The 22,652-nt window shown below is 35.3% G+C and overlaps 1 protein-coding gene across 4 annotated transcripts; it reads left to right on the top strand.

The window, feature by feature from the left end:
* Positions 1 to 4,511: 4,511 nt before the first annotated feature.
* Positions 4,512 to 8,662, top strand: LOC130987099 (nuclear transcription factor Y subunit A-3-like). Of its 4 annotated transcripts, none has more exons than XM_057910732.1 (7): positions 4,512 to 4,640; positions 7,006 to 7,073; positions 7,160 to 7,373; positions 7,456 to 7,565; positions 7,658 to 7,729; positions 7,799 to 7,966; positions 8,053 to 8,662. In XM_057910732.1, exons 2-7 carry the CDS (start codon positions 7,068 to 7,070, stop codon positions 8,341 to 8,343), a joined length of 861 nt encoding a protein of 286 aa, XP_057766715.1. In that variant the 5' UTR covers positions 4,512 to 4,640; positions 7,006 to 7,067; the 3' UTR covers positions 8,344 to 8,662. The 4 variants fall into 4 exon arrangements, with proteins under 4 accessions (XP_057766715.1, XP_057766720.1, XP_057766707.1 ...); XM_057910724.1 differs by lacking the exon at positions 4,512 to 4,640 and adding an exon at positions 4,654 to 5,232; XM_057910716.1 differs by lacking the exon at positions 4,512 to 4,640 and adding an exon at positions 4,883 to 4,947.
* The last annotated feature ends 13,990 nt before the right edge of the window (positions 8,663 to 22,652 follow it).

Raw genomic sequence — 22,652 nt, 5'->3', positions numbered from 1 at the left:
CTCCGTCCCACGAAGCATAACACAATTTTCTTTTTAGTTTGTCCCAGGAAGCTTAACTTGTTTCTAAAAATGGCAAAAAAATAATTATTTATTTACCTTTTCACTTTTTCACCTACTACATTTAACACACAAAATATCAATTTCTTAATTCTCGTGCTGAAAAGAAATGGGTCATACTTCATGGGACGGGGGAGTAGTAAAATAAAAATAAAGTATCTTATGATAAAATTGATAAATGTTTAAACTTGAAATTATTAAATACTCATCTTTCTTTAATAATTGGAATTATAATTAAAACCAATTAAATACTTGAATACTCTTATTGCAAAATAAAATGCAATATCATGTTATGCTTAGCATATAATAAGTAATTACTTAAAATATGCACATAATAATAATTTAATATTATTATGAAAACTAGTCTTTTAAAATAATTAATCAAACTCAAAGAAGTCTAATTAATTAAAATATGGACTGCCCAAAATAATTAAATGTAAGGGCCAACTTCAAAAATTTCGCAGCCCACAAAAATAAAACAAAGGCCCAATACATGAATAAAACTAAGCCCAAGCAGGTAAATAAATAAATGACTACAGCCCAAGCCTCGGCCCAAAACTCAAGCCCAACCCTCAAGCCCTAGCCCAACACCCTTCCCTTCTTCTCACCCCCCGACCTTCTCTCTTCTCCGGTCAGACCGACAGTGGCGCCGAGCCACCGCCGTCGACCTTCTGCCCAGACTCGACAGACATGGACAAAGCTCAAGACTCCATTTTTCAGCAAACATGCTTCAAAACATTTTCTACTCTTCTTTTCTTTGAAAACAGAACTGCTTGAATGTAAATATATGCATCTATGAACAGAGTGCAAATGTAATGTATGTATGCGTGTTTTTCTTGTTGGGCAGTTGAAATTCTTCACACATAACATGATCTGGGTTTCTTAGATGAATGTGAAGTAGGGCGAATAGGGAGTTAAAAATGGCACCTTTAGGAAATTCGTATGAAATCTGGGGTGATTGGCTCTGCACTTGAATTCCTGCTGCGGAAGAGAAAATCTGAAATCTTGGATATTGAGAATGCCAACTGAAATTGGCTTGAACGTGTTTAAGCAAAGGAATTTGACAGCATATCCTTAGGCATGGCTGGAAATTGAAATTGGGGTGGTAGGGTGTCTGCAGCAGGGTAGGGTGGCTGATGGGAGAGGTCAGTGTAAGTGAGTTGAGTGACATTTGACATATAAAATCCCTCAGGATAAAATTGTCGAAACTGTAATAATTCTTCAGGGTTTGCTAATTAAAAGCTCGTGAAAATGCTTGAATGCTATATTAAATAAAGGGTTAATTGCGTGTAATATCACGAACTTTGTCTAAAATCCATTTTCCCCACGAACTTTAAAAAATCCACAGATTATCAAATACTTTCAAAACTGTTCAAACTCCCCATATCAACTTTTATGATAATTACAAGCCTACCCTATATTCATATAAAATTATAAAAAGACCCCCACATCTATTCAATATTTCTACAAAATAATAAAAGAACCCCAACATGATATTATTCAGATTAAATTATTCTTATGAGTTTTATATATTTATTTATTTTCGATTTTTCATTTTATTTATATTTTGAAAAATTTATTTATAGTTTATTTATTTTTCAGATTATTTATTTATTTTCTGAATTTTAAGTTTATTTATTTATTTATTTTTGAATTTTCATTTTATTTATTTTTTGAAAAATTTATTTCTATTTTATTTATTTTCAGTTTATTTATTTATTTTCTGAATTTTCAGTCTATTTATTTATTTATTTATTTTCGAGTTTTCAGTTTATTTATTTTCTGAAAAAATGATTTCCAATTTATTAAGTTTTTCAGTTTATTTATTTATTTTCTGAATTTTCAGTTTATTTATTTTTGAATTTTCCAGTTTATTTATTTTCTGAATATTCAGTTTATTTATTAATTTATTTTCGAATTTTCCAGTTTATTTATTTATTTATTTTCAAATTTTCAGTTTATTTATTTTCTAAAAAAATTCCAGTTTATTTATTTATAGATAATGATGTGAAAATTCATAAAATAAATAAATAAACTGAAAAAAAAAATTAGAAAATAAATAAATAAATAAACTGAAAATTCAGAAAATAAATAAACTGGAAAATTCGAAAATAAATAAATAAATAAACTGAAAATTCAAAAAAGAAATAAATAAACTGAAAACTTAATAAATTGGAAATCATTTTTTCAGAAAATAAATAAACTGAAAACTCGAAAATAAATAAATAAATAAATAAATAGACAGAAAATTCATTAAATAAATAAATAAACTGAAAAATAAATAAACTAGAAAGTAATTTTTCAGAAAATAAATAAACTAAAATTTCGAAAATAAATAAATAAACTGAAAATTCAGAAAATAAATAAATAAACTGGAAATAAATAAAAAAGAAATAAAATTTTCAGAAAATAAATAAAATTAAAATTCAAAAATAAATAAATAAATAAACTTAAAATTCAGAAAATAAATAAATAATCTGGAAAATAAATAAAATAGAAATAAATTTTTGAAAAAATAAATAAACTAAAAAATCAAAAATAAATAAATATATAAAACTCATAAGAATAATTTAATCTGAATAATACCATGTTGGGGTTCTTTTATTATTTTGTAAAAATATTGAATAGATGTGGGGGTCTTTTTATAATTTTATATGAATATAGGGTAGGCTTGTAATTATCATAAAAGTTGGTATGGGGAGTTTGAACAGTTTTGAAAGTATTTGATAATCTGTGGAATTTTTAAAGTTCATGGGGAAAATGGATTTTAAACAAAGTTCGTGATATTACACGCAATTAACCGGCGTGAATTTACAAAACTTAATAACTAAATTTACAAATACTTTTGTAAATCATTTTTGTTGGAATTAAAATAAATTCATTTTCTTTATCCGGCGTGAATCATCTTAAATCTAAGTTCAAAATTATTCTAAACTTAGCTCGAGGAAACGGGGTATTACACCCAAGACTAACTCAAGTTCCTTTTTTTCGAAGTTCGTCGTGTTCCTTTTGTTTTAAAACCATAACCCCTTTAATTAAAGTCTTGTTACTCAAGTTTACTCGTATTCCAATTTCAGTTGCGTTGTTTTTTTTGATAAAGTTATTATTATTATTATTATTATTATTATTATTATTATTATTATTATTATTATTATTATTATTATTATTATTATTATCTTGTATGTTATTTTAATCTTATGCACGTAAATTAAGAAGATTATACTAATAAATTATGAAGTTATAGTTAATAAAAAAATGTAAGTAATAACAGCATCAAGAAAGTAACAAAACTAACATTTTTACGCTAAAACTAAACTAACATTTATTCTAGCCTTGTGCACACAAATTAATGAAATTTATTTGGTTAAAGATTACCCCTAATAAATTACGAATTTGTATTTTTTTTTCCATAAAATGAATTTGTAATTATTAAATAGTGAAGAATATGAGTATTGTTCGATTGGGATTTACTAGTGATAAACTGGTTTATCTTTCTTTTTAGAGATTTATCTTATATTCCCTCCGTCCCACGAAGCATAACACAGTTTTCTTTTTAGTTTTGTCCCAGGAAGCTTAACTTGTTTCTAAAAATGACAAAAAAATAATTCTTTATTTACCTTTTCACTTTTTTCACCTACTACATTTAACACACAAAATATCAATTTCTTAATTCCCGTGCTGAAAAGAAATGGGTCATATTTCATGGGACGGGGGAGTAGTAAAATAAAAATAAAGTATCTTATGATAAAATTGATAAATGTTTAAACTTGAAATTATTAAAGGTTGGGAGAGATTCGAGCATTAAAATGAGTCAACGTGTTTGAAGAAGAAATTTTAAAATTTATACTTTATAGAATATTGTAGGAACAGAACAGTCAACATGTCTTCAATTCATGTTTATAGATTTGAAATAGTTATAGATATAGTATATCCATTCCAAAAAAGAAATAATACTCGTATGGTATGTTGCAAGAACAATCGAGAAAGAAACAAGTGTGAAGTTTTGAATTGAAGGTGGGTTGTGGAGAGTTGATGGGAACTGATTCACAAACACAAGGAAGCCTACAAGAAACAATGGGGGGCCCACTCCCACATATAAAGACATTAACTACTACAAAACAAAAAGAGTAGGTCATATGAAATGATGCCATCAATGGTGCTGGTGGGTGGTAGCGTGCGTCCCTATTGTTACTTGTATTGTAGTAGTATAAGTATATATATATTTGATAATATTAGTATAATAATACTCTATTAGGGGTGAGTCCACCATGAATGACATGCAATGCATGAGGATTTTAGGATGATGACACGTGTCATCCATATATTTAATAATAATTAGTATTTAAAAATACATTTATTTTTACTCAAATGGACCATACAATGGTTAAATTAAATACCCTAATTACACGGTTTTCGAAACATTGACTTCTTCTTATTTTTTGTTTTACATGGTTTGTAAAACAAGAATCCAGAGAGAATCTTGTGAGGGAAACAGTAGAGTATTAAGGGAAGGGAAACATGCCCAATTTCATCCCAACAGTTGTGTTCATTGTTCCTCCAAGTATTGGCACCAGATCCTAAAGGTCTTCCCCTCTCTCTCTCTCTCCCTTTCACTATACTAAATCGGATCCTCTGCTGTGGATTCAAACACTGCTGTGCATGAAACGGAGACGCAGCGTTCTACTTAACTCTCCTAAACATCTTCCCCAAGAGTGATGACGACGCCGCACTAAAATCTCAGTTGCCGCCGCTATTTTTACTTCCTTTCAAAATAAAACTCCAATATATAAGAGACCAAGCCATTTGAATTTTTTTTTTCTGCACCAACTCGCCTAGCTGGGTGTCAATCACCAAAATGAAGAACAAGCCCCCATCTCCCCCCAGGGTTCTGTATGATTTAAAGTTGTTTTCTAACTTTTTGTCTTTTCGATTGATTTTGTTGAAGAACGCTCCTTTTTCGCTTGTACCGTGCCGTCTCGTGCACAGCAGCTCGTGCCGTGTTTCGATCCACAGCAGAGGATCTCTCTCTCTCTCTCTCTTGTGTTGCATATGTGGATATTATAAAGGCTTTTGTTTTATTTTTCTTCTCTTCTTGTCAAAAAAATTGCTGTCTTTATTGAGGTTTTGTGTTTGATTCATCTTCAGTTGTATGACTGATCTAGATATGCCAAATAGGTGGGGTTTTTTTTTTTTTTCTTTTTTAATTTTGTATGTTTGATGCATGTGGAGCCTGAGGTTCGAATGGTTGCTGGTGTTGCTACTGTAGCTGGATTTAGATTTTAGTAAAGTTATTAGTATTAACTTTCCATGTTTCCTACTTCAAATTTTTATTTTTTTGGATTTCGATATACATGACAAAATTCCCATCTGAGATTGTTTTAGGCTTAAACTTCTGATATCCAATTGAAGCAGTGAATTGATACAATTCTTGAAACGCATATCCAAATCGAAGTGATAGAGGAGGACATTCATTTCCTCATATTGGCACTACTTGTTTTGGGACATTTTGGGATGGATATTTTGTGTTTTTGGTTTGTTTGTTCGTTTTTAGTACTATGTTTGGGAACATGTTTTCTATATCATATACTATAGTATTATATTCTTTTCTAATTTTAACCATACCTTTCTTTCTCTTTCTATGGAATTTAAGGTGGAGGTTAGGTTTCTTATGTTTAGTTAATTGCTCTTAGTTTTGGGTTTTCATGGTTTCTTGATTTGTTTTGGTGTTGATGGTCTTGATTCATTCCCTCTATCTCCATTTATGAAATCATTCGTATGCTACACGAGTCTTAGTTGGTAATCCGTTGTTGTTAGGTGATAAATTCCATTAATTGCATGTTATCATTGCATATTGAAAGATCACCAACTTCTGTCCTTAATCCATTAAATACAATGTTGTTTTTAAAATTTGTTCGATTTGAGATGGACATTGTTGAGGATTTAGTTATGGTGCTTGCTTTAGTGTAGAAATAGAGTTCTTTGCCTATGGTGGGGGCTATACATTATGCATTGTAGTTCAATATGTCACTTGTAAATCTTGTCATAGCAGTGGTCATAGGCGAACCTCTCTCTGATTATATAGGATCGAGTTTAGTTTCCTGCTCGGAACACACCATATCATGCTGAGTTGTTTCCGATGCAGAGTTTTGTTCGATTTCTATCTTATTTCTTAAATTTTTTGGAGTTCAGTCCTAGTTTGGGCTTTTCATTTTTCTGTGTGTGCGTGCGTGATTCTTTCTTTATATATCATCCTCATTGTGTTAGAGGATAAATTCTCCCACCTGGTAGAACGCGAAAGAATGAAAGTGCTGATGGAATTCTTACCTTTAATATTTGAAGTTTAGCTTTCTATTTAAGTTGGAATTCACAAATAATTAAATTCTAAGAGGCCATATTCGTAGTCTTTTTGAGATTTCTTTATTGGGTCCTTGGGAGAGACCAAATGAATTAAGAATAAACAAAAATAAAGAGAAGGGGAAAAGATAATTGAATGAAACAAAAGATGTAAAAAAGCACACTCCATTTCCAATTTATTTCCAATAAGTATATAAAATAAGAGAATGGAAACTCTCACAATATAAGTGTTATCTGTTTGTAAATATATGTTTATGTGTATTTTTGTGTGTGAATTTTTGTTTTCTTACATATGTATTCAGGTTCAGAAATTGTATAAAGATTTTCCTTTTTTTCCTTTCTTTTCACTAAGAGTGTTAGTCGTGGCTTCGTTGTACGTAAGTTATTTCTTTTACTTCATACGCACTAATCTCGGGTATGTGCCAAGTTCTTCGATATCATTGGTGTTCATATGCAACGTCTACAGGAGTTATGTGTCTTAAGAACTTATGTAACTTCTTTTCTGCTTCATGTTCAGTCTTATAAACTCAATAAATATTGAATTGGTGTTATTGTATGATTAAGATTACTCATTTTGTGTTTTTCCCCAAGCAGCTAAAAATGAGCCCTTAAAGGTCTTTGGTTATGCATCTGGCTTCAGCTACATTCCTAAACTAATGGCTGTATGACTTCGAAACTTCTTCAACAAAATGCATTGAACGAGCAACATCTCCGACGCCTCCTCATCTTGATTGTTTTTGTTGTGCAGAATATGCACGAGCAGCATTTCTCCCAAACAATATCCAAAAATCTCAATTTTGAAGTGGACTGTCCTCCTCAACGAGGCCAGGAAGTGAAGTACATTGACTTTCAACTACAAGATCAACACTCTTCCTCGACTGAATCAACGAGCCTTTCTCACAAGGAATTCACCGCCATGGGAAAGGCTGGTTCTCAAGATCAATGCGCTTCATCTGACTCCGGTATTGATTTTGATCCAGCATTAGTTAGCTGCTTGTCCTAATTTTCGAGATGCAACAGATAATAATAACATTGTTGGTGCAGTACATGATGAAAGCTATGGTAAGCATGGGCAACATATGAAGGGGGGCTTGTTCCTGTGCAATCCCGAGCTCTCCATCAACGTGTCACATGCTGAGATTACCCAACCGATTGTAAGTTGTCGTTGTCTCAATACCACTAATGATAATGTTGATGTTTGTTGGTTGAATCAGATATGATTTGGTCGGAAAAATTCCCACATCAGGTGCAGCTCCCGTATGCCTACGCAGACCCCTACTTCACCGGATTGTTTACGCCCTACGGCCCTCATAACATCGTGAGTAGTAGCAGTAGCTACATATCACTATGCATATCATGTTTCATCTTAATGTGTTGTCTTGTTCAGATACAACCGCAGATGATGGCCGCCGCATCCGGGCGTGTGCCGCTGCCCGTGGATCTTCCCGAGGACGGCCCCATATACGTGAATGCAAAACAATATCATGGTATACTTAGGAGGAGACAGACTCGAGCTAAGCTGGAGGCACAAAACAAACTTGTGAAAACTCGGAAAGTAAGTTGTGATCATGATTGATTTTGAATCAGAAATTGTGAATGTTGATGAAGTGAAGATGCATGTTATATATATGATGAATGCAGCCGTATCTGCACGAGTCTCGTCATCAGCATGCGCTGAATAGAGTGAGGGGGAGTGGGGGCCGGTTTCTGAGCACCAAGAAGCAGCAGTCGGAGGCTCTTGCGGCGGCCAGTGCTGGTGGTGTGGACGCGTTTCATTTCGGTTATGGGGAAGGTGGTGGCGATGGGACGAGGGTTTCGGGTGGTGGTGACGCTATCTTGCAGCAGTCCGATGGCAGGTTTACAAGCATGGCGTCGCACAGTGGTGGGATGGTGTACAATGGGAACCGCTGTTATGCTTCCATCGTCCGGTGAGGCGCCGATCCCGACTGGACCGGCTGGGCAATTCATCCTTGGCTTTGTGGCTTAGAGGTTTTTTCCTCTGCTACTCCTACACAATGTGGGCTTTCTTTATTCTCTGCCTAATACATCAAATCCTACACGCATTTGGATCTTGAACTAAAACAAACTCTCTCTCTCTCTCTCTCTAAGCTATCTTTTTTCATCTCTCTCTCTATCTTGGCAAGTTACAGTTGAACTCATTGTTTAGCATGAAAGAAGTCTTGAATAGAGAGAACATTTTGGGTGCATATTCAAATATTGGAATATAAAGTAGTTGTTTTTTGACGGAAAATATGAAGTAGTAGTTGTTAGTTAGAAGATAAATGGTAGTATAATTACTACTTAATTATGATATTTATATTTATTAATTATAGTTCGGTAGCGACTAAAGATAGTTGGTGGAAGCAATATGACTTTAATCGTAACTTGTTACTCCCTCCGTCCCGCGAAGCGTGACCTACTTTCCTTTTTGGGTTGTCCCACGAAGCTTGACCTATTTCTAAAAATAGCAAAAAATTACTCTTTATTCACCTTTTCACTTTTTCACCTACCACACTTAACACACAAAATACCAATTTCTTAATTCCCGTGCCGAAAAGAAATGAGTCACGCTTCATGGGACGGAGGGAGTATTTCAGAATAATTAAATGTAATGTGATGAGATCTGTATGGATTAGGAATAAGAATGTGTATAATTATGTTATAATTGTAATAAATTATTTAACATACAAGTTACAAGTCTCCCCAATCGTAATTTGTGTGCTACCATCTTTCGAATATTACCTCGAAAAGTGCAAAGTATTTAAAAATTCAATAAATCTATGCAGCCACATTGTGGCCACCCACATTCTAATTTAATAGAGAAAAATTGAATTTATTTAATTTATTTTTTAAAATAAAAATAGGATTTAGTTATTTTATTGTATTCTCTATATTGTAGTTATTTTTTTGTAATTTTTTTTGCATTTTTTATTTTTTATTTATTTTTTAATAAAAATAAAAAAGTTACTCCCTCCGTCCATGAAAAAGAGTCCCATTTGGGACTCGGCACGGGTTTTAAGAAAATTGTTAAAGTAGGTGTAAGTGGAGAGAGAAGTAAATTTATAGGGGTAGTGTTAATAACAATTTTAAATACTTAATCATTTATTAATATCTAAACTTAATTGCTTTATGTTCCTGAAATTATAGATCAATGCACCGAATTCATTCAAATTTAAGAAAAACAAAAAGCTAATCAAGAGCAATTTTAATTTCCCATTCAAATTTCAGATTTCATTCCCAAAGATTAGAGGCAAATTTAACAGAAATTCAGCAGCCAGCCACCACCAAACAGAAATTCACCACCACCAACAGAAAATCGAACAAATTCAACAACAAATTCAAACAAATTCGATTCCAACAATAAATTCAAACAAATTCAACAAATCAATTTCACCAACAAATTTAGGAAATTATAGCAACAAATTCAAACAAATTCAACAAATCGATTCCACCAATAAATTCAGAAAATTCCAGCAACAAATTCAAAGAGTCGATTCCAGCAACAAATTTAAGCAAATCCTAACCAAATCAAGAAGCGCTAGCTTCTCCTTCAAGCTACTCACGCAGGCAGGGCATAGGAAGAGCCAGAGTAGCGGAAAACAGCGAGAGGTAGGGCGAGAGCGAGTTCCCGGAATCTAGGCGGCGACGACGAGCTAGCTGCTGCCGGAGAGGTGAAGGGGAAAATGGGCGTAGGTCGGGTCCTAGCCTCGCCGGAGGAGGAACCACGGCGGCGGGTTTGGTGAGAGAGAAGAGGTGAGAGTGAGAGACGAGACGTGTGTGAGAAAGGTGAGAGAAGATGGACGTAAGAAGAGTGAGAGAGAAGAGACGCGCGAGAGAAAGAGTGAGAGATTTTTATTGCTAATTGTATTTAATTTAATTTAAGTGGAGAGAGTATTTAATTTTTGAGGTGGGTCCTCAATGGCAAATGAAGTAAATACATAAAGTTATAAAGGGTGTAATTGTATAAAAAGTGAAATAGGACTCTTTTTTGTGGACAAAAAAAAGAGGGGAAACATGACTCTTTTTCGTGGACGGAGGGAGTACAAAAAATTATAAAAAAATAACTAAAATGTAGAGAATACAATAAAATAACTAAATCCTATTTTTATTTTAAAAAATAAATTAAATAAATTCAAATTTTCTCTATTAAATTAGAATGTGGGTGGCCACAATGTGGCTATTTAGCATCACTCTTAAAAATTTTACTCTTATAAATATTGAAATGTATCGATACATACTTTTATGACTGTACTGGTGGGTAATCTCTCTCTCTCCTTTTAATTATAAATTACATAAATAAATAAATAAAATTAAAAACCGTGCCACGAAAGACTCGAACTCGAGACCTCAGGTCTTGGCATTAACTTCCAGACCAACATACGCACACAAAATTAAATTCTATTGATGTTCGATCTAATGGATAAGGGCTCGTTTGATAGCGTGATAGAAATAAGCAAATACTCCCTCCGTCCCATTTGTATTGGCCCCTTACTTTTGGGCATGAAGATTAAGAAAACCTTTATTTATGAATTAAATAGGTGGAGTGCTTTACTTTTGCCCACTTAAGAGTTCTTATTTTTGCTATTTTAAGAAATGGGTCAATACAATTGGGACAACCTAAAATGGCAAGGGGGCCAATACAAATGGGACAGAGAGAGTATTAATTATTGGCAAAGAACTAGTATAGATAATGTGTGGTTAATTAGTAAATCTCATGTTTGATAGTTTATAATTAATACCGGCATTACATGAAATTGGTGTTTTCTAGCGGTAGATTAAAATTGAGAAAAAGGGTATTCTTGTTTGATACGGTAGGTGGGGATGTAGTTTAATCACTGAAATTATATTTTTACCCTTAAATAACATCAAAATTCCCTCAAATCTCTTTCACTCACTTTCGAGGAGAAACTGAAATCACCAGAGGCGCCAGTTAGGTTTCATACCATGATCTTTTCAGATAAAAGAGGTTAATATATGCAGCGCACACAAAAATCTGCCATTTCTGTTGACTCAGACAGTGGATTCAACTGAAGAACTCGGCAGGTTCCCACGCGGGGACAATTCGCATATTTTCGTCTAAAGATTAGAACAATCATAAGCTCTTTTCAACAAGGTGAGTTTACTTTATCTGTTTTCTTGATGCGGTATGAGTCGTTTCCGATAATCTCATTTAACATTCATCTGTAGCTGATTAGGGTTGTATGCTGCGTCTAAAATATGTATTGTGGTGGAAAAGAGCTTTTGTTTGTCATAACCTATTGTTGTATATAAGTTCAGGGCGTCATTGGTTTTGGTTTGAGATTTCTTATTATCTTTGCACTCATAAATTGGGGGGTGGGGGGGTTTGCCTAATTGAATGTTTACTCTGTTGTGAATGTGTGAATCAACAGACACAGCTAGTAATGATATAAGACGTGGAAAATAAACTACAACAGATAAGACACGGCGAAGCTGGACTCCGAGAGAGGAGGAGGTGCTTCTTCCTGCTTTAAAAGAGCTTGTCGTGCAGGGTTGGAAGTCCGATAACAACTTCCGAGCCGGGTATCTCGAAAAGTTGGAAGAAGCAGTTAAGAACACATTTCCACGGACGGACCTCAAAGGCATGCCTCACATTCAATCGAAAATTGCCTCGTGGAAGAAGAATTACTATTCACTAGACGTTATGCTCGATCGGAGCGGAGTTGGTTTCAACGTGGATGGGACACATATGATCGATGTCAACAACGAGCAATGGGAACAAATAGTAAAGGTAGTCCTGTTTGTTTTTCTTATTACTTTGAACTTGCTTATCATGTTGTTTTTTGTTCATATTATCCACATCTTTTTTGGTTTAGTGGCAGTGTATTTCTATTTAGCATGTTGTTTTTTTGTTCATAGTATCAACATCTTTTTTGGTTTAATGGCAATGTGTTCATATTTAACATGTTTTTGCTCATAATATCCCACAACTTTTTTGTTTAATGGCAGTGTGATCCTAATGCGCGCTTGATGCGTTTTAAGAGCTGGCCCCATTTTGAGGAATGGAAAGAAATATTCGGGAAGGACCGCGTAACTGGAAGAAGCGCAGAAGATGTGATGGACGCCATCAATTCTCTGCATCGCACGGACAACTTGGAAAACGATGGAGTTCAGGGTGATTACCACGTGCATCTCGAAGATGAGGAGAAAACGATGGGGCCGATGACAGGTTTTGTCAGGGTGAAAATGAAGGAGGGATTGTAAGAGTTGCTGGGAGGAAACGTAAGGCCACTGATGACCTTGATGGGATCGTTGATCTGTTGGGTGAGATGGGCCGAAACGCCGATAAGAGGATGGATTGCATTGCCTCTCGCATAGGCTACGAATTCGATTTAGGGAAAGCTAGAAAATAGGTATTTGACCAACTAAATGCCATGTCTACTATGTCAATGAGCCAGAAATTCGACGCTTATCAAATACTGGCAGGTGAAAAATAAGGCCTCGAGCTATTTATGGGTCTTCCTGATGAGGCAAAACCTCACTATGTCCTACACATTCTCACAACTAAGACGTCGTAGTCTCGTTGGTAGTCTTGTTGGGATAATTTGTGGTAGTGTGAATCGCTATTCTGTTTCAATGCTCAGCACTTCAGTGATAATTTTGCTTGGTTAGACACAAAAGCTCAAGCAAATGTAATGTTTTAAGGGCTAGATGCAATGACTCCATGGCTATATATCATTTTGTAATATCTTATTTTATATGCTGACATGTATTATCTTCATTTCATATGATTAGCTGGACATAAGATGTCATTTATAATAAATCCTACATTAGGTCAAGTTTACTTCTATATGTATGGTAATACCCGAAGCTGATGAATTTTTTTATAGAGAATATTTATACAAGACCACAGGCGATATGGGGAGTTTTCATATACTCATTTTCATGACATAACTGATGTTTCAAATGTCGCAATGAAGATAATGGTCTGGGGGAATTTTGCAATCAACAAAACATATTCTTGGCATGAGGGAACTTTCCATCGACAGTATCAATAGGTGCAAAATTTGTAAATAACAAAACATATTCATATATAGCACCATGCCATATTCATACATATTGGTTCGAAAACTTCTACATTAGGGGAAGTCGAGCAAACTTGTACTTAACAAAATATAGTGATGGTGGACAATGCATGCTAGATAGTGCATAAGGTAAGATAAAATACCCATCACTTAACCTATATTTAGGTAAAACAATAGAGATGACAGTTACTGCGACTTCCATATTAACCCTACTACACCGCGTCGACCTAGAAGTTCTATAGGCGATACCCTTACTTGTGTGGACTCGACGATGCACATGAGCTATGCTCAATGTCCTTTCTAGTGCCGCCGTAGTCGAGAAGTTTCTTAGGAAATGCGTTCGGTGGAGGGAAACCTATCTTGTCTTGAGATGTAGTCCACGCAAGGTGCAAGTTCGGTTCAGTGTGATGGGAAGGACCGATGCTGGAGTGGGCATCGTCTTCAAATAGTAACTTACGAACGGTTGGCGCTTTGAGTACAGGTGATATTACTTTATCCTCATAAGCGGATGCGCAAGGGTATAGTGCATGAGGAGACTCATTGATCACGATAACAATAGGGGAGACTTTCTTCTTTATGCTATTCTACCCGAAGAGGAGGCATAGCTTGAACCACTATGGATTACCCTTGGTATAGTAAGCTTCAGCCAATGGATCCATCTGTATCATTTTAAAGAGCAATCAAAGAAGCATGTGTTTATACTACGAAGAAAATCAAATATGAAGGCGCATTAACACATATGAGGATATATCCTGAACAAGCTATGCTTTACCCGAAAGATAACTTTCCACACTGCTTCATCTGCTGAAACACGATTGTTGAGTACATCCCAGTCGTCTCAACGCGACTCACAAGTTTTTTGAAGCATGTGTAGCGCCTCCTTAAAAAGATGACTCTCTCAAGCACGTCGACATAGTTGAGGTTGGCACCGAGCTCTTTATCGAAGGCTTCCATGGCACTATGAGTGCATGGGGTGAGTCGATGGGTGGAATGGGGTGGCATTCCTTCTCGCGCTCCATCAAGCGCCGAATGAGATATGAGTCAAGTGCCTCAGTCCATTTCACATTATACAAAAACCAATCTTGGTCAGGAGAGGATGACTTCATTTTTTGTGTGTATATCGCTATTTGTGAGATGGTGGAAGACTTACATCAATAGCTTGGTAAGTTTTATAGACAAAATAGAAGGAGGTTTGGTAGTTCCATTTACTGCACTGTGACGTTATCAAGTGCTCCATTGGTGAATGCAAACATGGGGATTAATTGAATTAGATGGGGGGTAAAAATGTGTTAATATGAAATGACAGTATGAGTCATTTCTTACAATTTCTTTCGCAACCAAATTTGCATTTGTGATCATGGAAGTTTGCCTTTAATAAGGTGATTGACACACCAACTACAAAAATAATTAGTGCAAGAAAGGTATTAAATGCGATAATCCATAAATTGGCATATTATTTGACAATATGGTGAGTGGAAATTCTCAACTTAATTTTTGCTTTTGTGACTCTGTTTTGTTGTAGCTGCTAATTATTCTTCATCTTCAAACAATAAAAACAAAATTTACAGCGATGAGCATTAGAGATATACAAAATGGTGTCTGAATATCAAATTGTTGGTGGGGTGTTAACTTTCAATGGAAGTTGTAGTGTCTATTATTTGCCGCTTTGTTTGTTTAGAATTTTGTATGGATGCAAAATGCCTTGTCAAAATTAAGTACAAAATAGTGGATGTTATGATTTTTTGTAGAGCTTATCTCCCCCTATTCGTGAATTATAGATGCACTCCATAACCCCATGGTGGTGTTAGTGATTGATATGAACTTCTGGTTTGCTATGCACTGATTACAAATAATTCCAGGGCATTTTGGGGTCTTCCAGCATCCGGTCCTCATTCCTTCAAATGGTATCGTATACCTTTATAGGGAACGAGGAAAGCCTCGCAGTTGGCATACCCGTTGTTGCATAAGCAATAGTTACCTGCATTAGTTACATATAATGTCATGCGAGTAGCAAAAAATCAGTGAGTTGAATGGCATAAGTTAGAAATATACGCAGAGTATATACCCTTAGCGACCCTGAAGCTATTCGCACGGGTGAGAGCATCGCGCAAAATCCTCGAATATGCGGCTGAACTTTCCCACCCGAGTAACACATAAGCAAATTTCATGATACGGTCACAAACTGCTAACGTGTTGGTTGAGATCTGACCTTTTCGTGTTTGATACCTCGCTTTGTCAATATTTCGTACCATTACATTTATATGCCTACTGTCGAGAGCACCCAAACAACCCTACAATAAAATGTTCCCAAAAGTATGTCAATAAGTAAATCATGATTACCCCAAGCATAGAAGCTGATGAAAATGTACACGTGATAAGTTGATTTATGCTTACTTGTTCTTAATTTGGGGGTTTGCATGTGTTTATTTTGAGTTAAATATCTTGGAAATTGGTGCGTTTATGGGTTTATTTTATGCTTTGCAGGAGATTCTGAGTTGATAGATGAAAGAGTGTTATTTTGGAGATTTTGGGTTAGAATGACGTTTTTAGGCGCAAACTGGTGTCCAGAGCTGAAAAGCCCGCGCCAGAGCAGAGCTGCGCGGATAGGTCTGTATCAGAGCCAGAGCTGACTTCCATAGTCAGAGCTGACCATCTCCAGAGCTGAACTGCACTATCAGAGCTGAATTCTCCAGAGCAGAACAAACTTGTCAGAGCAGAGCTAAGACTCGACAGAGCTAAAGTTCCAGATCTGAACTTTCCAGAGCTGACTTCCAGCTCTGCCATGACTCGCCAGAGCTGAACTTTCCAGAGCTGACTTCCAGCTCTGCCATGACCACTAGAGTTAGCACGTTTCCAGAGCTGGCGATTTCTCGCCAGAGCTTCCGAGTTACTTGCAGAGCACGCTGCCAGCTGGACTGTCCTTTGATTTCACGATGCTTATCTTTAAAAGTCCAGTTTTGCAAGGCCTTTTTGATGGTAATTAGGGTTGAAATGAAGTCAATAAAAGGGGCTTGAACGTGAATCAAGAAATACATCCTTCTGCCTCCGACACTTAGTTAGAATAAATCTTTGCCCTAATCTTTAGTTTCCGCTAGGCAACCAAAGGCTTTAGGTTTTTATTGCTTTCATAGTTCTTAGTTTCGATCTCTGTTCTAGTTAGTTTATGGTAGTTCTTTCAATTCCATTTTTAGTTAGTTCTCGTTTAGAGTTGTAATCGAGTGACGGATTGCTTCTCAAGACGATTTATGGTATTTCAGTATTTATTTTAATTTACTTGCTTTGTTATGTTTATGCTTTACTTTCAATTATGCAATTTCATTATGTTTATGCTTTCCTTTCAATTATGCAATTTCAATTCTTCACTTTCGTTTTATGTTCATTAGATTAGAAGCTTTAATTTACAAGTATTTAAATTCTTAGTTGCCTTTACTTTAATCGTTTAATTCTTGCCTAGGGTTTATAGTTTCTTTATGCTTGCGTTTTTAGCTTTGTTCTTTCTTGCCTAGTTAATTACAAGTTTAATTTCACGTTAAGTTTACTTTACAAGTTTTAGTTTAATAATCCAAGTTTACTGCTTTCTCGTGACATAATTAAAAGCTTTTAAAGATCTTCCTTGAGAGACGACATTGGGTTAACTTACCGCTGCTAGAGTGTCCTTGTCCTATTGTAAGTCAATCTAGAGGTGTTTCTAGTTGAGTCATAAGTCTATATAAATTTAGAAAAGATAGTAGGCAACAAATTACCTTAAACCATCGCCACCGGTTGTCTGGATAGTTCTCCGATACGGGCTCGGGTTTCACCAATAAGATCACGCGTTGTCCCAAATAGCCTTTACAACAATATGCACAAATTTTGAAACAGTTTGTCCGGACCTCCAAAAATCAAACCTAACTACCCTATTTTTTTTTATGATGTGCTAGGGTTGACAAAAATATTGCCACTTGTTCCTCGATGCTAATATACCACCCATCAGTTAGGCCCCTTAGATCGTGCAATAGAATGCATAATCTACCGAATGTGTTGCGGTCCATTTGTAAGTTTGTAAAGCAATCTATGTCGCTAACACCTACGAGTTTATTTATATATTTAATCTGATCAAGGATACGTTCGATATAACCAAATGCTACTGCATTAGCACCTCTTTTTCGTTTACGTGATCTCATCATAACCATAATAACATAAGTTACCAATATAAAAAATAAACACTATTATTCACATCTGTCGGCATGCTGAATTTGAGCGAACAAGATATTCGAATACATTGCTGCATTACAAGAAGCATGTAGTATCGTATGGTGGATCAATAAAGGTCTAGTGAAAATTTCCAAACAATAGGTCATTCATACAACAAAACGAATGGAATGCACGATAGACTTTAAGTAGCAAAGTATGTAATCAATCATTCCATCTATCTCCCTATAATCAAAATTCAATGTAAAACCATTGCAAAATAACATCATAAACTCATTTAGCATGCCGTTAAGCAAAAGAGATATATGATGAGAGTAATTACCACACGAAATCGTTGACAATCAATAGGTTAACAAGTCAAAATAGTACCTCAATAAAATAAGGTAGCTGGAATGGCACCCTCTCCAGCAAGCTTCCTCAATTTCCCTTGTTGAAGTCCCAAAGTTTCAAATTGAAGTAGCAGTGTCGGTGCAGCTATCTATTGCCTCCGAAGCTCTTTTTGTTCCTTGTAAAACGACGACCACAAACACTAGATCAATCATCAACGGTCTGAACTTGATTTTATCTACTCTGGAAGTTTGAATCCATAAGGGGGGCAAATTTTTTTTATCAAAGAATAGTTAATCGTCGCGCCGATAGCATCGACTAAGTACTTGCAAATATACTTATTTCTATCAATAGGCGATGAACATTTTTTCATCTTCATAATGTAGAAACAAGTTTCAGAGAAAATGTAAGCAAAAAAAAAAGGAAGAATTATTATTAAGAAACTCAAACCCCTTTGCCACTGGGAAAGTAGAAAATCGAGACAGAAATTGTATCACAAAATTGATTCAAGACAAACAAAAAAAGGGCAAAAATTTGTTTCGAATTTTTTTTCACAGACTCGGAGCATAAGTAACTACCAACACAGATCTACAATTGTTGCTCGATCTTGTCTGTCAACAAGTCAAATGCATCTCGAGCTCAAATGATGAAGAAAAAAGCCCTAACATTTATAGAGATTCAAAACTGATGTTGCGTTAACCTTAGCAGATGCGACTCTAAAAACTCACAAAAGGTATTGTACTTTACCTTGTTACCTGGTCGCTGGAGAAGAGAGCGCCGAATTATGAAGGAGTCAAAACAGATCTGCGAATGAAGCGCGAATTGAAATTATAAAAGCTGAATCTTCGAATTTGAGGGGCAAAATGTTATCACCAAAAGTAATAACATTTTACTGTAGCAATGGTGTTAATGGAACCATGAGTCAACGCTCGTCACAATAGCGAGAAAGAACAATGATTTTTTTAATGCGGGTCATTCTTTTTAGCGGGCTTTCGCTGTTATATAAATCGGCTATCAAATGCAAGATAAGCGTGATACCTATTATCTAACTATGCTCTACAACGCTATCAAACGGGCCCTAATAGTATTGACAGTAGTTAAAAGCATCTCTAATGGGAGGTGTTTAATGGGGTGCTTAAATGGTGGTCCCCATCTGTTAGGTCCGGAGGGTCTCGAATAGGTGTATGGGAGGGGGAATACACCTATGGGCTATTTTTCTTTTCCTCAAAGTGAGGGATCTCCAGATAGAGATCAAAACGAAACTTTACACGCAAACAGTGACGCCTGTTAACTGAAAACAGTTTTGACCAAACAGAGTTGACGACTGATACTGAAAGCTCTTCAGTAAGGAGTTATCAGTTAAGTTACTGGAACTTAACTGATGCACGTAAGGGCTTCAGTCGAGTTTGCTAAAACAGAGATGATAACACTCTTCCTGACTATCAGAAGATAGACCAGTCAGACTGATATCATACGCAGCGGAAATTAAACTTAGTTTCACAATAGACTTGGTTGAGCATGTTGTTAGTCTTAGGTTTCTCTTTGCAGTTATTCAGTATTCAGTTTATCAATTGAAACAACACAAGTAGGAAAGTAAAACTGAAAGCTGTAAACAACACAGAGACTTTTACGTGGTTCGAAAAAACCCTTTCCTACATTCACGGTCGGTTGATCAGACCAACAATCCACTCCGCAAGTGCTTAACAGGTGCACTGCAAACTAAACCGTGTGCTTGCCGGGTGCACACAATCGTACCACTGAAGAAACCACTTCTTCAGTACCCACACTTCACTCGTGTCAGATTTCTCTTGCTTAGCACAACCCGCGCTAAGACTCTCAGAGTCAGAGTACCTTCCTGAACTCCGAATCACTCAAACACTCTAATCTTTCTTCCTGAAAGGAGGTTTGAACGGGTGCCAACTATACTGCAAAGAACAAGTTCTTTGTAGCAAGTTTGACCTTTGCTTCTGAGTAAACAGAGGTTTGCCTAAGGTCTAAGAGAATGTATGTAATCAGCAGTGACTGATTTTGGCTTTGGAATTCTCTTCTTCGATTCAAGCTTTGGGGAGGTTAAGCTTTAGGCTGAGTAGCAATTTTGGCAGAGCTTCAGCTTATGTCGTTGAATCGGTAAAGATTGAAGTGATCCTCGAGCGCTATTTATAGGAGAACTCTTGAATAGATCCGTTGGCGTAGAACGTCCTCAAGATTTCTTCCGTTGGAGAGCAATTCGAATTTGGGCTGAGGCTTCAATCTTCAAGGTTCCTTGTTTGGTGGAAACGGCTCTCTTGAGTGACAGGAGATGTGACGTCTCTGATAAAGTAGCCACCAAATAGGAATGACCTCTGCAGAGATAAGGAGATCCTGAGATCTCTGCATTTAATGCGGCTGTACTTTTGTGAGTACGTGGCTTCCTTTGAACGTTGGAAGTTCAGTCCGAGGAAGAATGTTTAACTGATACTTGACTTTAGTATCAGTCCGCTGAGTCCACGCGGCACGCATTAAGTAATCAGTTCCGAACTGATTCTTCAACTGATACTTCAGTTGGTATCTTCAGTCTTCAGTTTTCAGTCCTTCGCCCTTCAGTCTTCAGTCTTCAGAACCGCAAGCTAAACTAGAAACGAACTCTAACACTTGATTTCAAAACTGTTCTAGTCTATTACAATTAAGACCTATGAATTTTGGTATCATCAAAATAAGGATTATGATATTCCACAAGGTTCCCAACACCATCTAAGCACCTCCCATCTCCAATGCACAAGTGCTTAAATCCTCATTTTCATTTTATTCTATTTCTACACTTTTATTTTAAAATTTGAAATTTTCATTGAAATTAAAATTAAACATTACATTAAAAATATAAAATACATAATTTAAATAACTGAAAAGATTACATAATAAAAAAAAAATTACAATAAAAATTTAGAATTTTAAAACAAATTAAAAATTGAGATTAAAAAATTATATAAAAAAATTATAAAAAATTAAAACAATACCTCCACCAATACCCCCAGCCACCCCAACCCAAACCTCACTCCCACCGCCCCAAACTTAAACCTGAAGAAGGTTTCAGACGAATTTTCGTCTTCTCCACAATAGCAAGTTTCTCCAATAACAACAAGTTTCGTCTTCAAATCTAGATAGGTTTCACATGAATTTTGAGTTGATCGTGGTTTCAGATGATTTATATATATATATATATATATATATATATATATATATATATATATAGGGAAGGGCTAAAATAAGAGCATTTCTTAAGATATAAAATAAGAATCATTTTCAGCCCTTAGATCATCAAGACCTACAGTTGATTCGTAATCCTGTTGGATGGATTTATGGTCCTGAGTTCGAATCCCAAAGGTAACAAAAATTTATTTTTCACAATTCATACCTTTATACAACGAATTCATACGTGTTCTACATAAAATTCATACATTAAATATTGCTCTTATTTCTTATTTTAAGATGTGCTCTCACGGTAGCCCACCCCTACATATATATATATATATATATATATATATATATAGGGAGTGGTTCAATTGAGAAGCTCAAATGTGTTGAGAAGTTGAGAAGCAAACTAATAGATGAACATGTCAGTACATTTTGATGAACATGGCAATTAGATCCCAGATCAATAAATTCTTTGAACATACCAAATATAACTGACGAACATACGAATCTATTTAATTTGTTAAAAAATACACCACCGCCAATTATCGAACCCCAGATCAAACCCGCGTTCATAAAAACTAATTGACATGTTCATCTATTAGATTGCTTCTCAACTTCTCAACACATTTGAGCTTCTCAATAAAACCTAACCCTATATATATATATATATATATATATATATATATATATATATATATATAGGGGTGGGCTAGGGTGAAAACACCCCTTAGTGTATAAAATAAGTATAAATCCTAACCATAGATCTAGTTAGATTAACGATGTAGATTGAAAGTTTTTTAATTAATTGGTTCAAATTAAATATACTAGAGAATGCATACATAATTTTCGATTGAGGGTATTTTTGGCCTTCAATTTTCGGCCCTTCACTTGCACCAACTTCCCTCCGATAATAGTGATGCCTTTATTAGGAGAATATATTCCGTATATGATTGGTTTTGAAAAAATGGTGAGATAACACAGAATCACTCCAATCTTTGACCATTAATGCAGAAATATTGGATTCAGTGAAGGATGTAAAATTTTTATTCAAATACAGTAGGAACCACAAATTATAGGGCTTTGTTATTATTATCTCGCTCAAGAACTTCCGGCGTATGAACTAGTCCCTTTTATAGAGAGTTTCGGCCACTCTAAGTTGACTGGTTCTGATTCCTTTTTTTTAAAGAGCACAACGGGCTAGGGTTTTGGTGATAAACAATGGCTATTACGAAATCGAAACAAGCTGGTGAGTGCGACTGAGATGGGTTTCTTTCCTTTTTTTTAATTTTGTTTTGTCATGCAAATATTTATAGCTTTGTTGTTTGTGGGTTTTTTTGGGTTCAATAATCGTTCGTCTTCTATTAATCGAACTTTTTAGCAGCTGTGTATGAATTGATTGGTTCATATCTAATTTTTTGGTTTATGAATCAAATGGTTCATACCCAACTATGTCACGTATGAATCAAAATTTTCATACCCTTTTTTCTGCATTTTATATATCGAGTTGGC

This window comes from Salvia miltiorrhiza, chromosome 1 (genome assembly GCF_028751815.1).
Source record: "Salvia miltiorrhiza cultivar Shanhuang (shh) chromosome 1, IMPLAD_Smil_shh, whole genome shotgun sequence".
NCBI lineage: Eukaryota > Viridiplantae > Streptophyta > Magnoliopsida > Lamiales > Lamiaceae > Salvia > Salvia miltiorrhiza.
Note: the sequence above shows the minus strand (reverse complement) of the source record. Positions and strands in the feature narration are given on the sequence as shown.